The sequence below is a fragment of the Aricia agestis genome, chromosome 8 (genome assembly GCF_905147365.1).
Source record: "Aricia agestis chromosome 8, ilAriAges1.1, whole genome shotgun sequence".
NCBI classification, from domain to species: domain Eukaryota; kingdom Metazoa; phylum Arthropoda; class Insecta; order Lepidoptera; family Lycaenidae; genus Aricia; species Aricia agestis.
The window spans coordinates 13,648,602-13,666,231 of NC_056413.1; the positions used below are offsets into that span (position 1 = coordinate 13,648,602).

Genomic DNA, 17,630 nt, shown 5'->3' on the forward strand with positions numbered 1-17,630 from the left:
TACGGCTGATGGGAAATCGCAGGTTTTAGTGGGTAGGCTCGGCGCCTCTCGTCGATCAGTCCCACATACCCCCGGGATGTTTCTGCTAACTAAGGCACACCTCCAACCCGTGGCACCCATAAAGGGTTTCTTCTGCGTCATCAAAAAACATCTATAACTCTAAACTATAGGGTATATTATGCACTGTAGCCTGTAGAGCCTGGAGTGCTTGGACAGGCGTCAGGCACTCTACGACCTACGCTCTTGATTTCCTCTCTTAATTTGAATACTGAGATATACAGGATGAAACAAAAATAAGTGATAATACTTTAGGGTGTGTACGTGTTCCTTGTAGAGAGTTCACTGTGAAAGTAGCAGCGCTGAAAGACCAAAATTTTTTTTCACTTTTGTATGGGGAAACTCGTGATGCTCGGGCCCTTGCCCATACAAAAGTGAAAAAAATTTTCGTCATTCAGTGCTGCTACTTTCACAGTGAACTCTCTACAAGGAACACGTACACACCCTAAAGTATTATCACTTATTTTTGTTACACCCTGTATAACGTCTTATTAGTTAATAACTATATCTGTTTATAGGTATCATCAAAATGTTATTACTAATTTGCGTGAAATCCATAAGCTAAGTTAGACGAGATGCAGCTGATGGTGGTATTATATATACATTTTATGATTATAGCAATATTATAATTTATAGTTAATACTTACTAATATTATGAGACGAGTACTTTAATGATTATGTTCTAGGAACAATTAATGAGTTTAATGATGTGATCACACAAACACATTACATCATTCGCTAGTTTACTACCATCTGTTACTATAGCATCAAGTAGATCCGCCTCAAACACTTTTACCTCATACTGCCCGTGTAGGCGTAGCTGATGTTAAGTGCTCTTCTTCAAAGTAATAAAAAAATACATTAGCATTATTGATTTATTTTTTATTTCTTATAACTTATAAGTTTATCTATAAAACATGTTTTATTCGTCGCTAAATATGATTTATTTTTCATTAAAATGTTGCTCTACATTTACAACTCTAATAAACAACGTTTTCAATTTACATTTCAAAAATTACTGTACTAACTGCTCGACTTAAATAATTAATTATTTATAGAAAATTATCATAATTAGGTAATGTGTTTTAAATATAAAAAAAGGCCTCGTTAAGTCGCAAACTGCTCAAACTTTCTCCCTATACTACACAAGCAAACGTACCGGTTTTGTTTATTTCTTTCTACCGACACTTTACATAACTGAGGAAAATTTATGCGAATATTGCATAAATTAATTATTATAATATTAATACGGTTTTAACGACTCTCATGGCGCTCTACATATTTTCTAAACTATTTAGTTGCAAAGATGGATGGATGGATTTCTGGAGAACACATTACATAACATTTAACTTTTCCAAAAAAGTTAAATGTTATGTAGTTGTTTTTACAAGGTAGGTAGGAGAAACTGAATAAAAACCCAGGGTTTTTAATCAGTTTCTCCTACCTATCTTATAAATAAAATCGAATTATTTAGCAATTAAATACAAAGCTTGTAGTGACTATTGTTTCATTATGTTTTATGACTAATGTCGGTATTTTTTTACTACTGTAGGTAGGTTACATAAGTACTTACATAAAAAACTAAATATAGGTATATCAATCGATTAAAAACAATTCTATCTGATTATAAGTGGGTTTGTGATCAAATGTAAGGAAATAATCGAACAAGAAGTCGTGCATTGCATACAACTTACAAGTCATCAAACTACATTAAAATGTGGTTTACAATTTTTGTCTCAAAACATTCTGGCTTGTGACGCTCTACATTTTTATAAAACACAAAACCGGCAAATAAATTCGCAACATGTGTTAGAACGTTCAACTTGTGTATAAAGTTTCACAGTCGACTCTACATAAAAAGCAACCAAAAGGCAAACGCGCTAGACTGGAGGGCGCGTCGGTCGGCGATGTAGAGTCATGTAGACTGCTCGACGCCTCGCGCGACGGCTCATAACCCTTACTAACACAATGATAAAAACTGTGCTAATGCTTTGTATGACGCTGACTCGATTATTGCAACACTTAAATATGTCAACTAAATAAATTATTAGTCAAAAGTCTCAAGTTTCTATTGGATGCTATTTAATAAGGTACCTATTGCTAGTTGTTCACTATTCCTAACTACCTAGGATTTTTTTAGGTTTTGAAAAATATTGATCATAATAATGTTATTTCAATTTTGGAATGTCATAATGTCAGAGCATATTGTATATATGTATGTATATTTTGAAACGTCTCAATTAGAACGGCCGACGGCGGCGTACAGACATAATAAGGGCAGAAATATTAAGCCCCAATTTCACCAACGACTGTTAAAGTTAACGCCGGAATTAGTATGACGTTACCTCTTTCGATTTTCATATGAATGAAAGAAAAGACATTACATTTTAACAAGCTGTTAACACTAACAGACGTTGGTGAAATTGGGGCTTAATCCTATAAATATGTCCAGTTGATGTTTTTCTTTTACTTTCGCATTCAACCTACTTATCTCAATTATCAAGAATTTACTTGGAAGTTGAAATGGAAAAATCCATGATAATTTTATATCTTCTGATTAAAATGACTCGATAGGTGCCTATCTGCCTAGCGTCACATTTATTTACGTATCATTTAAATGTCGCTTAGTGCATAATCAGGTAATAATAATATTGCCTAAATAATAAGTAGTAGAGTCGACGCGTTTTCTGTTAATTTAATTTAAAAAAGTCCACAATGAAATTGTTAAACAGTAACTCTGCATTTTTCTATTTGTGTAATCTAGCTTATCTATAAATTAATAACCAACTGCGAACGGAAAGATATTATGATGATCAATAAATACTTAATCAGAATTAATTAGCTAAAACATTTCCTCGACAAAAACAAAGCGTACATAAATAACAATATAATTAGTATAATAAATCAAAATATAATATTATTTACAATTGCCCTCACAATTGTAGGTCGAATGCACGCTGCTGTGTCCTTATCGTAGACATTTTCCATTTGCTCGTGCGTCACTCTACAGTCTTCACTACATCACAACGTCAACTCTATCGAATGTATATTATAAATACAGTAATCGTACGCAAATATTGCAATTTGGTTACGTCAAGACTCTTGAATGAGAATTTTGCTTCTCGAACTGTGTTTGAAGTAGCCCCCCTAGGAATGCCGCGATTGTTGAAAATGTTATTGAATAATCATAATATTATTTATCAACCAATCTAGTATCCATGAGGGCTCATAAAGCTAAAGGCCAACTTTCATTATAATACTGAGTGTAATTAGTAAGTAGATATAAGTCCAAGTTTTTTTTATGAAATCTATTAAGGTAAAAATAACATTAGTACCTTGTTATCCTGAGTACTGAGAAAACTTAGATACTTATCAGTTAAATTAATTTCAATAGATTTTAAATAAACTTTTCGTAAAAACGCAAAAACTAAGGGCGAGGTCACAAGACTACGTTGCGCCAACGCAGCGTTGTGGGCTGTGGCCTGGGTGAATATTCACAATTCCCGGCAGGCGGCAGCGCGGCGGCGGTGACTACTACAAGATGTAAGGTCTTAACTCTTAAGTTAGAACAAAGGGAATAGTAGGATATAATATTATTGTTTGTCTTAGTAATTTATGTAAGTACTATAAATTATTACTATTATTTTTATTAAAGTAAGATTAATATAATCATAGATTAATTAAATAATCATAGATTGATCATGAAATATTGTAAGAACAGGTAGGTGAGGTAGATAGATAAAAAATATTAAAGCGAATAACAATGCGCTTTTGAAAAGGACTATAATAGCAGGTAGAAAATGGTTGATAGCGCCGGCGCTACCTGCTAATGCCACGCACACGCTTCAGAGGGAGGGTCAACTCTCTACACGTCATACCATTGAAAAACAGTATAATAGTCAACATTCTTTATTATAATATATAATAATATTAATGCTTATATTTAAAATCTGCATAAATGTAGGTAAGCTTCATAAACCCCACATATAAAAATACAATCTTATACTTATACACAAAAATAAATCATCATCTTCAGATGGCAATTATATTATGATGCACTACGGCAAAGTGTTTAATAAGGCACGGTGATGCGGGACTACGCCCCGGGCGGCGCCAGGAGAGCGCCAGCGACTAGATCACAGGTGAAGGGGTTTGCCCCGAAGGCTTTTTCTCATCTGAGAGGAGCGGTGAAGGAAGGTGCCGGGGCGCACCAGCGCGGCGCTGAGCACGCGGCCAGGCTACATCCCGATGCACTCTGTACTGGCATAAACGCTGACACATGAACGCCATGAATTACCGGTAGAGAAGCGATCGCCGGTGGTTTCTCCTCGTCTTCATCGGTTGAAAATGGTCTGAACAGTTTGAAAGGTTTCCGAGGTGGTTCTGGCATCGTCGGAGGTGCGTACGAGACGACCGATGTCGGTACTGGGGAGAGCCGTCTGACCGACAGATCTATAGGTTCAACACTGGGAACTATCACAGGAACTGGCGCCGGTAAAGGTTTAGGCACTTGTAGAGATGTAGGCACTGGCAGAGGTGTAGGCACTTGTACTGGTTGAACTGGAACGACCGTTGGCATGGAAGCTTGAACTGGTGGTGGAGACGGCAGTCGGGCGCTCTCCGGAGATCCCACGGAGTACGGAGGCGGCGACGGCGCTGGCTGGGGAGCTCGTCTCAGGAGCGCCGCGCGGAGAGTCGGTTCAGCTTGTAACCATTTCTGAATTTGGCGTCTGTGTATCCCGAACTTTCTGGCAGTAGCTCGCTGATTGCCGCGACATTGGCTATCGCGTCTGTAGGCATCGAGGACTTGTAGTTTAAACTGCGGTGGAAATATGCGTCGAGACCCCGCACGCCCTTCAAGGCGACGTTCTGTTGATGTTGGGATAGAATGCGTGTGGGAGGCGGCCATGTTTAATTGTAAACGTCCACGCGTGATGGCTGTCGGCGCCGAACTGACTGTCGGTCACCCAGTCGACCGGCGAGGCGCGGATGTGGCTGGCGGCTCGCTTGCTACCCGCGGCGCATACCGCCCCGGCATGAACGTGCGAAGCAAGCCGCGTATATCCATTAGGACTCGTTCACAATGACACGAAAATTGGGACTAAAACAGGAAAAAAACTTTGCTTGTTTTTAAAATACGATATTTAGTGAAAATACCAATATACATATTTCTAATTATGGCGATTAAAATACAAAACATTATAGAAATGTATAAAAAAAAAAAAAAAAAACCTCATTGTTTCTATTGTACTGTAGCACAATATATCATAAAATAGCTTCTGATAAATTAATTTTCGTGCTAATTAGTTTAGACTCTATAAAAAATCATCAAGATTATGCGTAACACAATCATCTTTTATTGCTAAACAATGCACACTTAAAGAATATATTATATAATGTAAACCACTAACTAACGTTCCTTAATATAAGATTATTAAGTGACTTTTGACGACACAATGCTGATGCTGCTATTTTTATTTTATTTTTTGTTCACAATTAAGTCCACAGATTTCTAAAAGCTGAGGAAAGCCTTTTTTCCAGCAATGAGACACAGACTAACAAAAAAAACTACTACCTACTGATAGTTCATTTAGATTACTATAGGTCTACCAGAATTTGATGGCAAAAAGTGAGATAAAAAATTGACTCTATCAATAACGGGGTAATAGGAATAAAACTTTTTTGAAAATCTTTCGTCAAAATTTGCCATCAGATCCTGGTAGACCTATACATTTTTTTGTTAATATTATGTGCGTGTGGTATTTCATTGTATCAGTATAAACGTTACCTTACACATTAATCTCGCCTCATTCTCGGTGTGAAAAAATGCCGCAAGTGGGAGCCGATAGCATGTAGCGCCACCAGTGCCATCCTTGTTTAACTCAAGGAACTTATAATGAAAGAAAAGGATAGGATGATATGCTCGGAGTCGGTCGCTGCCACATCCGTTTACAAAACAAGTTTGCATGCGACGTTGCCTGATATAGCGCGCGGGCGGTTCATGAGCTGGTGGGACGAGAGGCAGGGAGTGCGGGCGGATAGGAATGCGCACAGAGCGGCAACGTCGCCGTCCGTGGCAGACAGGGTGTCGCCGGCTCGCCGCCGTAGACAGGCCGTCGCTCAGCGGCGCTTGCCCCTCTGTACCCGCACACCGACCCTCACACCCGCGTTGCCGCAAACTCACATCAACAAGTTATTTCGGCTCGCCGTTTCGTATGCACAAAGTAGCCTATGTGAAGTGTAGTTTAGCGTCGCTTATGACGTTTTTTAATGAAATTAAAGCTTAGCGCCATCGCTGGTTCGAGGAAAGTTGTTTATTTTTTGTGAGCGACGGCCGCTCGCCATGCCCGCCTCGCGTCCGGCGTGGTAGAGCAGTCATGAAATAACAACTTATTACTTTAAAACTTTAGGTTATTTTTAAATATTTCACTTTTAAATGATTAATTATAGTAATAACTGACTTAATTTTGTAGATATGACAATTTTTATAATATTCTTTTTCATAAAAAAAACTCTACATTTTTGTTCGGGAAAAATTCCCTTTGCCAACTTACCGAAATCTTATGTTATGGATTATGATGTTGAAATTGATCTGTGTAATTTAATTTTATTTACTTATTCATATTTACATATCTATCTGCATTTTAATACTACCTACTGTATTTTAATGCAGATATGTAAATAATTATGATAATTTATCAGGTGTTTCTATTTCAAACTCTATATTCGGAAGAAAATTTTTTTAATCAACATTTTTGGTGTAGAGCTCGAGTACATAAAATTATGTTTTAAAAATTTATAATTTTATTCATTTATCTATTAAGACCTAATTTTAGTTTTATAATACAGGATATTATGATCACCACAGGTTATAATTATTGACAGATAATGTATGATGGGGATCTTCATTTTATTACAATAATCTTCAATTTTCAATTACATATTTAGTAAATATAAAATAATATTCGTCTCTGAGTGTGGCAGTTAACCATCCTGCACGAAAGGCCAAATAATTCCTGCAGGGGTACTCACAATCCCCGTTAAAATTCCAAACATAAAAATAAAAAATAACATATTATTAACTAATTAACCTAAAACACAACATAATTAAAATAACTATTACATATTATTATCAAAACAATTCTGATTTTTTTTAACTGCAGGGCGAGGCGGCCTAGGCCCCACGTCCCAAGTCCCAACAGTGTGCAACGGTAATGCAGTTTTTGGCCTGGTTTGCGGGGGTATTCACAATTCCCGGTCAACTCGAATTGGGAATCTTTTTGGGGTTCCGTACCCAAAGGGTAAAAACGGGACCCTATTACCATGCTATTACTAAGACTTCGTTGTCTACACGTCTGTCCGTCTCTCTGTCTCCAGGCTGTAACTCAAGAACGGTAATAGCTAGAGATTTGAAATTTTCACAGATTATGTATATCTGTTGCCGCTTTATCAACAAATATTAAAATCAAAATAAAGTTCCTCCCATCAGGCCTCCCAAGGACCTCCCATACAACAAACATGATTTTTTGGCCTTTTTTGGTCCATATCAATAATGGCAACCTACCTGTTGCTTGAATTTTTACAGAATCCTTAGTTATATGTGCACTTTTATATTTAATAATAATATTAAAATAAATTAAAAAAGTAATTCATGGCCTAATTTTGCTCTATAATGGTACGAAACCCTTCGTGCGCGAGTCCAACAAGCACTTGGTCGGTTTTATATTGATAACAGTTTGGTTGCGACTATGCGCTGACAAAATAATAACACCACAGTGAGTTTCAAAATTCTCGTCGAGGAAAGGACAAGGAGACTGCGAATACCGCTTTGGTTTAAAAAGCGTCCCCAAACTAGTTTCACAGGAACACTTGAAACAACAGCCTTGAAAATTTTATAATACTATTTCTCCCTTTTGAATTTATTATGTATTGTCTGGCGACACACGACGCGGTCAGCCCCTAGCCTATGACCCCGTCTCTGTCTGGGAATTAAAAGTAACTGGATTATGTCTACATTCTTGTCTGGGTCAGTATTTCTGCATTTATTTTATGTACCATATCAATCAATAGGCACAGAATAAAGTTTAAAGTTCTTTTCAAAATTATTCTCCCCTGGGCCCTGACCCTGAGTACTCTACATAATATAGCAAACTGTTGTGGCTATTGATCTATAACACTACTATCTCATATTAAGTATATTATATTGAACTTTAGATGAATTAAAGCATAATTTATAATCATCAATTACAGCTCATGATGTTCACATCACCAACACATGTAGCTCATGTAGAGACACATTCGCCGGGCTTTTTTATACGCTCAGTCATTAGAGCGCGCAAGTTTGCGGTTGTATTGTGCTTGTTAATATCAATCATGTATAAGTACGGACAAGTGACAGGCAAGGTCGAAGCACTCAGTAATTTAATCCACCATGACATCATGGTATTTGTAAAATATTCCATAACTCCGAGTAGGAGTTTTTGCAAAGGTACATTCGTGCCGGGTACCTACATAAGCAGATTAGTTACAAGGCCGCACTTGCTGTATCTACTGAAATACTAAGCAAGCACTAACTAGTTATTATGATATGGCCGCACATAATATTAGGTTGATGGAGTTATTAGTTGTTCATGTACTATGTTGAAATTCAAACTTGTCCGTCAGACTCTACATTTTTTAACAAAAACTAAACAATGTAGAGCTATAAGTGGTGTTTATATTTTTTATGTCCACTATAAACTTTAATTGAATAACTGCTAATAATATTTCTCATCTGGAATTAGTGACAAACTTTTTTGTAAAAGACACAAAAAATGTAGAGTTCCTTTTCTGTTTGCGTCATCAGTCCAGTATTTTTTAAAACCTTTATGGATAGGATTCATGTAAACACAATAACAAAGGCTAACTGCGCAGTTATTACTTTAGCAATATGATTACTAAGCTAGGTAGTGGGTACGGTACTACGAAACCGCCTAATAGGCAACAACATGGGTACAAGTTACAACCCACGTCTTACGAATAGTTTGATCGTAAATTTCTGAGCCTTTAACATGTTCAAAATAATATCACATAATATTAACAATTAGAAACACTTGTTTCAACAAGTATGTTACTTGTAGGACTACCAGGATCGTTGGTAACTTAGTACTAATCTACACTAATATTATAAAGCGGAAGAGTTTGTTTGTTTGTTTGAACGCGCTAATATCAGGAACTGCTGGTCCGATTTGAAAAATTATTTCAGTGTTAGATATTCTATTTATCGAGAAAGTCTATAGGCTATATTTTATCACGCTAAGACTAATAGGAGCGAAGAAAGAGAGGAAAATATGGAAAATACGGCGGGAAATTATTTGAAAGGACTTATCTCACGAACTACTGGAGCAATTTTTCTGTTATTTGGCACAAATAACAGAAAAATTGCTCCACGTGAAGTATCATAGGCTATTTTTTGTGGACTAATTATTTGACTGTGAAATATCTAATTTACGCGGGCGAAGCCGCGCGGAACGTCTAGTTTATAATAAAATCACAGAACTTAGTAATTTCGCAAGAATCAAAAACACAAAATGAATTAATATTGTAGATCTAAAATCTTAATATTCAGTCCTATAGGTTTTAGCTATATGATAATGGTTATTTTATATGAAAGTAATTCAACTAAATTAAATAAAACCTACGCACACAATATTGTGAGCGTAAGTGTGTGAAAAGCAAGCCAAAATTACAATCATTATGTATCATTATTCATTAGTCATTACTCATTACATTAATATAAGACTGCACAACTTTCTCGAATTTTGAGCTTTTTCTTGTTTTATAACCATATTTGTAAAGTACGCTACTTTTTACTTGACTCAGAATTTTTTATAAAAAGTAGGTGATGTTGCAACTTGCAGTGTCATTAGTCATTAATCATTATAAACATGAATATCATGATTAATAAAGTAATAATAGTAGATACAATTTATTGTAATTTGTATTCTTTGGAAAATGTAATATTGTTTCCACTCTATTCTCTACATTACTGCCTTGACGAAGGATGATGAGTGAGACGAGTAATGACGATAGGTCGCAATTTAATTTTTAAAACTTGTTAATTTTGACTGTGTGATTTTTTCCTTAATAAGTATGACATATTTGATATTGATATAATATAGAGTCCATTGTTATAGACTACAAAGGCATGTCGTTGTAAGGTAACTAATGGAATGCTAGGTAAATAAGTAGGTAACATGCCCTTATGAATAGTAACAAGAGATTTACAAGTATGGTAGCGAATCAAATTCTTGGTACGTGAGTAGGTACACATTTACTTATTAAGATAGCTGGAATATAAATGCCAACGTTGTGTAGTCATTGCATTAAACAAGTTTCTATTATAAACATCAAACTTAAGGTTATGTATAATTTAATACTATAATTTAGTGAACTGATTTAAATTACAAATTTTGTTTCAGTATAAGGATTTGACTGTCGCCCACATGAAATGGGCAAGGCGTGGCTTAAAAGTGATATGATAATCTCGAAAGGTCAGAAATCAGAAGGTTAAAAGCAAAATTCCTAAATTGTAGAATCATCTAAGAAAAAATAGTGACTATTTTGCAAAATTCAGGACTTTTAAACATGTCTCTGTCTATTTAGATATTGATAGAGAGTGTGTCTGCTTGTAAAATCGTCCTCGTTCTGTTAATATTTTTACTATAATATCTAATTTACTAAAGTCTTTAACACTTAAGCAAAACGAGTTTTCATAATTTATATACCTTACTCTTATGTCAAATGATCCTACCGGCAAAGTGACCAAAGTAAATACTAGAAAGTCTTCAAAGGCAAACGAAAACGTCAGCTAAGATACTTTGAATGTCGAGTGTATTGTTTCTAGTGTAGGATTTCATGATGCCTTGGAAAATATTGAATATGGTCGGGCAGTCTTTAAAGTACTCTTGCATGTGTGCAATACTAACAGACATAAGGCCGCCGCTCGCCGCTCGTAAACTGAGCTAATAAGTCACATAGACACATCGACGCCGCTGTTTGCCGTACTACAGACACCCGCAGGCACTGAAAGGCATAAACGACGAGCAAACACATAAACCTTATTTGTTTTGCATGAGTTTCTGAATTCGAACGGCTACTACGAACGCCACGCATCGTTCGCTACCATAATCCAGTATCAATAACGATAGCAGCTCTGATTTAGCAACTTCGGTGTTGAGTCCTTAGCAGCAGAGTCGAATTTTGGTAAACGAGAAGTTTTATGAGACCCAATCAAGGCTAAGTGTAAAGCACACGTGCGTTCTAACTTCGTCCAAATGTAGACCAGTTAAAATGAAGAGCAGATTGATCCTCAGCCAAGTTGGACCTTAGTCCTCGGGTTTTTAGTAGCATGCTTAATCCGATGTACCTACTGTACATACATCAGTTCAAGCATTTTTAATAGACGCATTTACCGAAAATATAATGAAATTAAGAAAGTTTTAAAGATTAAGAAAATCCTATACGCCAGACTAAAAAGTGAAGTTTGTACATATTTTATATTTATTTCAACACCAACATGTTTTAATTTTACCACAAAATGCATAAACTGATTTCTCAAGATAATAAAACGCTCTATCATGCTCAAGATGACGTTGGAAAAAATGTAGAGCCATTAACAATTTTGCATAAAATGAAAAGAAATACTTATAATAATTTTAGTTTCTGCAAATAAAGCTATTACAGTTATCATTATATCATAGAATTAGTATTTGAAGCGGAACCAAATTACTGAATTCTGAGTATTTAACCATGTGACGGTATCAATTACCTACGCGAGAACTTATGAAACACATTCTGACGTATATATTTCCGTTTCAGATTAGTTCGTGACGTAACTTTATTTGTATATACCTATTTGATTAATAGTAAATATAATTATTTTAATTAAGTATAAATCTTTCTGGATGGCGTGATCCGGTGGTCGGTGGAGACCGGTTTGGAGATCGGTCATCTCACCTGCGGTCGTGGGCTGGACGCCTCATTCACTCGATTTCTACGTCAAACTCACATGAAAATGATTACTGTACTACATTATTCATTACATTGATTCACGCTTTTCGGTAACAGCAAGTTTTTCTGGTTGCTACAATTTTTGCTAGTCATCAACTAGCCATATCAAAACTACTTTCTTTGAACTCTATTAAAAAGATACAAACGACTAGATAAGGAGGTGTTATGATTCAGAGAGTTTAAATAAAATATAGACACATTATGTAAGGAATACATACAGTTAAGACAATGCAAAATAATATATGTAAAGGACCATAAGACTCTACATTTGACGTAGAATAACGATGGTGAAACGCGTGTGGGTTGTAACTTGTACGGTGTACCGGATGATGCGAACCTGCATGGCGCCACTACCGTTACCCGCTACCCGGCCACTTGCACTTCATTAAGCTACTTCTACCTCAATTTACAATCTCAAATCTTATACTAGAAAGTATATATACAGCCACATGGGCGTACCCAGGTTCTGGGCCAGGGGGCGGCAAATCTGATTTTTCATAAGCTAGGTGTTTATAAAGAATAAAAAATTAATGTTTTAGTTGTAAAAATATTGTATTGCAAACAAATGGCAATGGCCCCCCCCCCCCCCCCCCCCCTCGGTACGCCCATGTACAGCCATACAATACCATAAATTAGTAATAAAAGTTCACCTTTTGCAGCTCTGCAGCAGAGTAGCGAAAATGAACTAGTTCTGCTCTACAATTTGCATTCGACTTAATTTATTATATTACTCTTAATAAATTAAGAGGATACACCAGAGGCTACAGAAATGAAAAAAAGTACGTGTAATATCTATAGCTGTCTCCCTTACCTTAAGCCTATACCGCAGAAAACGATAGAGACAACTGCAGAAAATCAACGATTCGTTGTCCCCTGATTCCTTCTCCAAAACTTAACCGATTTAAGTACTTTTTTCACTAAAGATTAAAGAAAGGCTTGAGCTGTGTTCCTATGTTTTCCTTTTTTTGTATAATCTAGCCAAATCTGTTTTCTGGACGTTTGAACACAACGGCAAATCTGGCCATTTTTTTGGGGTTTTTGAACGTTCATATCTTATTTAATAATTAAATTATTTAAAAAAAAACATAGGGACATTGTATTAGTGGCCGTAGATATTCAGGAAAAAAATTATAACTTTACTAGCATTATCCAAGGAGGAAACAGAAGACAGCGTTTGTATGGAAAAAAGGGCGGTGTGGACTCCTCTTAATAGTTTATTTAGTAACAAAGTAATATTTAAATTATAGTGTTATTTAAATTAGCTCTATTATACACATTTATTGCAACTTACATAATAAAATCTAGGGTATGGACTACGGACAGTTAAATTATATATTTTTAAAGTCAGCCAGGAATTGGGACCTATTCTATAAATCAGCTATCAAACTCACTTAGCATATTAACCAATAGTTGGTCAAATATCATTAATTAGTGATACAATATAGATAATATTAAACATAACTAGCGTCAATATATCCGAAAAATTAACAGCTACTTATGATTGGCGTAATCAAATCTATAGATATAAAGCGGACATTTGATACATTCGCTTACATCATTTCCAAATATAGTCGCTACTTATAGGCACATTATAATGAATTAAGCAGATCCATCGCAGCGTTCGTTTAAATCCTTTTGCTTCTTTACGTTACATTGCCGTTTAAATCACAACCTATCTTAGTCATCGTTACACAAAAATGGCAACGAATTGAATTCAGCTCTTTAAAACGGATTTATGTTCATTTCATTGTAGTTATACGTAAAAGTATAATTATATGCTGGTGTGCGTGACAGTCACGATAGCGTATGATAGGGGTGTATGTGTGTGTGAGAGGAGTATGTGCGTTATATCACACAGTTCGTTGATCGCACGTGTGGGTCCACTCATGAATAAACAATATGGACCGTCCGCGTCAGTCACTTGCACAAATGTTATGCGTATATTATCAGTATTGCTGATTTCATATCTAGTAGAGGACGCGGGCTACGTGCTGCTATGCGCGTTTTCATCACAACGGGGCAGAGTACAACCACACTCTTAATCAGGGCCCCCGCAAGGGCTACTGGCGCCTGTGTGCAATAAAAGGATTTTGGTGACCCTTTAGGCAAATTTTTTGGGACCTTGGTGTTGGCACCCTTAAAGATGACAATTTGGCGCCCCTAGAGGATGGCGCCCGTGTGCATTGCACACATTGCACATATGGTAGCGGGGGGCCCTGCACTTAATTATAAGACAATAAAATATTCTAATACAATAGTCGTTACTCCTTTCTTTTCACAAAAAATCTAAATATTTTTCATTTTTCATAAACTCTACTTTTTATCCAACGAACTGTTAAAACCCTAATGGTTGCTCAAACAATAATTATTATGAGTGACATAATAATTATATCTAAGTACCCAAATATAACATGTCTCTTATATTGTAGGGTTAGATGACACTTAACGTTACGAGGCGTTTGGTAAAAACTTGCTTTACTTTTATACAGACGACTTGCAAAAAAAATGTAGAGTTCCTTCGTAATACAAATCGTAATGCGGCTCATGAATCAAATATCGCTCTTTTTACTGTTTGACTATATTCTCAATCAAACATCCGCTATTCGTGAACAAATGCGTTTAGTAATTCAAATGGTCTGTAATTTATTTATGAGCTATGCTCTAGCTTTCAAGTACTTCTCGATTCACGTGGAATATATGACACTCCTATTTACTTACACATGCTGTGTTCTGGAAGTAAGAGGCCGCTGTGAGGAGTTATGTACCTAGGTGCCAGTGAAACATACATTCGAATAGTAGAATTTATTTATTTAAGTTATTTATTTGCTCAATGTACAGAAGTTTCATTATAATAGACTATAAAAGAAGCTAGTGTCAATTTGTCAGCTGACGACCTCTGCGGCTCAGTTGGTGGTCTGAAGGTAGCTCAAGCCGGCGGTCGCGGGTTCGATCCCGCCGACGGAACAAAAAGTTTTCAAAGTTCCTGGGTCTTGGATGTATGTGTATAATATAATAAAATCTTAAATAATATATATTATATATGTATAGTTTAAAAGTAAGTATTAAATATATTTCCGTTGTCTGGTTTTGGTTGTGGTACGGGTGTACCATAAGTCCTTCAGGTACTTAGCACGGGGCCAGACTGACGTGGTGTGAAGCGTCCATAGATATTATTATTAATATTATTCTTATATTACTTTAAGTACCATCGAGGAAGTTGATTCTTATGCAATTGACAGACCAACGTTATTTAGTCGAATATGTCAATTCAATGTTAATTGTGATCTGTCAGCTGGGTTTGACGTAACGCGACCAAACTACTTAGGTCCCCGATTTGCATAGGAATCAACTTCTCTGATAGTACAATATAAACTATGGTAAAATCCACACTACATTTATGGATTAAAGTAATTTTATTTTACACTTTTTGCACAATGTACACTGGCGGGCTTAATGCCATAGCCCATAGGGCATTATCTACCAATCAATTACTATAGAGTGGTAAGAGAGACAAGTTACACATACATTAATGTTTTGCCCTTCTGATATTATTAAAAGTTCGAAGGCTGTAGCACTTACAAGAGATCAAAATTAATAAATGTTTTATAAAATAAAACACGACTACATCGCACGTACAATTTATACATAGTCCTAAAGTCTACCAACTGGAACCGCGCGTGGGCAACCAGACTTGAGTTGCGGTTTGGACAAAGGACAATCGAAGGGTCTAATTACACTGTGTTTACTTAGGTCGAGGTCTGTTTGAAAAACGTTGCTGAAACCTGCAATTTTCTGAATTGAGACAGTTTCTGAAATTTATAGTCAGCAGACCCTCTATTGACAATTATTATAATTGTAAAGCTAAAGTAAATAAAATATTATCGTTGGTTTCCAATGGATACTTACAAAGAGAATATAATCACTATGGACACTTGTAGTATAATATTTAAATCATAGTATTATTTTAATAAAAAAGCGTTGTTTAAAAATTTCAGGAAGTAAAGGTTGTTACCTTGTGTGCGTAGAAAATAATGTGTGCTCAGTATGAAACAAAATATCATTAAATTAATTTTCAATTACTTACTGAAAAATGAGTCATTTAACCACGAAACTGCTAAACTCACACTATGAAAACACATTGTATAAAACAGTATTTTCGGTGATAAAAGTTTTAGTGAGTACGGTCTATAGCAATAATTATTATTGTAGAGTCACAAAATCTAGAACTCTACCTTTATAAGATTGATGGAGCGTTTACATAAACCACTGCACATATTGTTCAACAAATAATACTTAATGACAAAACTTTAGTATTATTCCTAGGTAAAATTTGTTTAACTGTGAGTGACCCAAAAAGGCAAAGACATAAATTAGGAAATTTTATAAGTACGAATGAAAATAAAATTTGACTTTTGATTGCAATTACTAATTGGATCAGCGTTTATAATTGAGGACTGCAATTGTAATATCACGTGATCAATTAGAAAGCCAAGTCAGGTACTAGTAATCTGCGGCCAATATATTGTGCAATGTGTGAAGGCGCCGGTGGCGTCTAGCCAACGGTTTCAGACCACGGCCGTAATGCTATCTATTTTAGTTTTATTGCTTGCTGAATGCTATTTTAGCTGCACGCACAAGTATCGATTTTGAGGCTGAAACTAGTACCTAATTATTATAACGATGAAAACTCGATATGAGTAAATTGCTCATAGAAGTGTAGTGTGTTACGAACGCAGATGTCGAAAATTGTAGAGCAACTAGGTAGTCATAATATTCGTTTTGATTATATGAAGCAGACAGAAGAAAAAATTTAGACCCTGAATTAGCGAATAAATGAATGAATGAAGGTGAAAAAGACGCAAAATACTTTAAAATAGCCGCACTGTCCTCTTCTCTGATTCACTCCATTCATAAAAGTACAATTGCTGTTACCTTAGTCAAGTACAAAGGTATTCCACGAAAGCACTACAACGGGATTAGAATTTAAAATAAATTAAAGGCTGACTTGCTATATCTTCTGTACTTCTATACTTATTTTATTTCATTTATTTGGCTATTTAGATACCTTATAAATATTATCAATATTTGCATGCTCTCGCAGCTCAATAAAGTGTTTACTAATTCTCATCAATATCGAGTCAGTTATACATGTACCTTTACCTCATTAGTCATTAATATTACAAGTTTCTTTTTATTTATTCAACAAAGTATAGTCTGTCAAAAAAGTTAAGAAATAAAAAGTAGCAACATCGTAGTGTCATCCCTTCCAAATCAATCAAAGAAAAAAGGGATGACACTACGATGTTGCCACATTTTAATTTCTTCACTTTTTTGACATACTATACGTCTACAATTTCATTTCAATTTATCCATAATATACTCAATAAGCTGAAAATAATTTAAAAAGATATCATTTATAATTTTTTATCGTTATTATAATAATTATTTAGTATATCTTATCATTGTAACATTGACGGAGAATTATGCAGTTTACTATTGTGTAAAATAAAGATAGGTTTATA

General features: G+C 35.5%; 1 protein-coding gene across 1 annotated transcript; it reads right to left on the reverse strand.

Annotated features, from left to right (window-relative positions):
- Positions 1-3,950: 3,950 nt before the first annotated feature.
- LOC121729769 (BCL-6 corepressor-like protein 1) lies at positions 3,951-5,062 on the reverse strand. Its single transcript, XM_042118389.1, has one exon. It carries the CDS (start codon positions 4,964-4,966, stop codon positions 4,229-4,231), a length of 738 nt encoding a protein of 245 aa, XP_041974323.1. The 5' UTR covers positions 4,967-5,062; the 3' UTR covers positions 3,951-4,228.
- Positions 5,063-17,630: the final 12,568 nt, after the last annotated feature.

Coding starts and splice junctions, on each gene's coding strand:
- LOC121729769 (XM_042118389.1), bottom strand. CDS start 4,966: ATGGCCGCCTCCCACACGCATTCTATCCCAACATCAACAGAACGTCGC.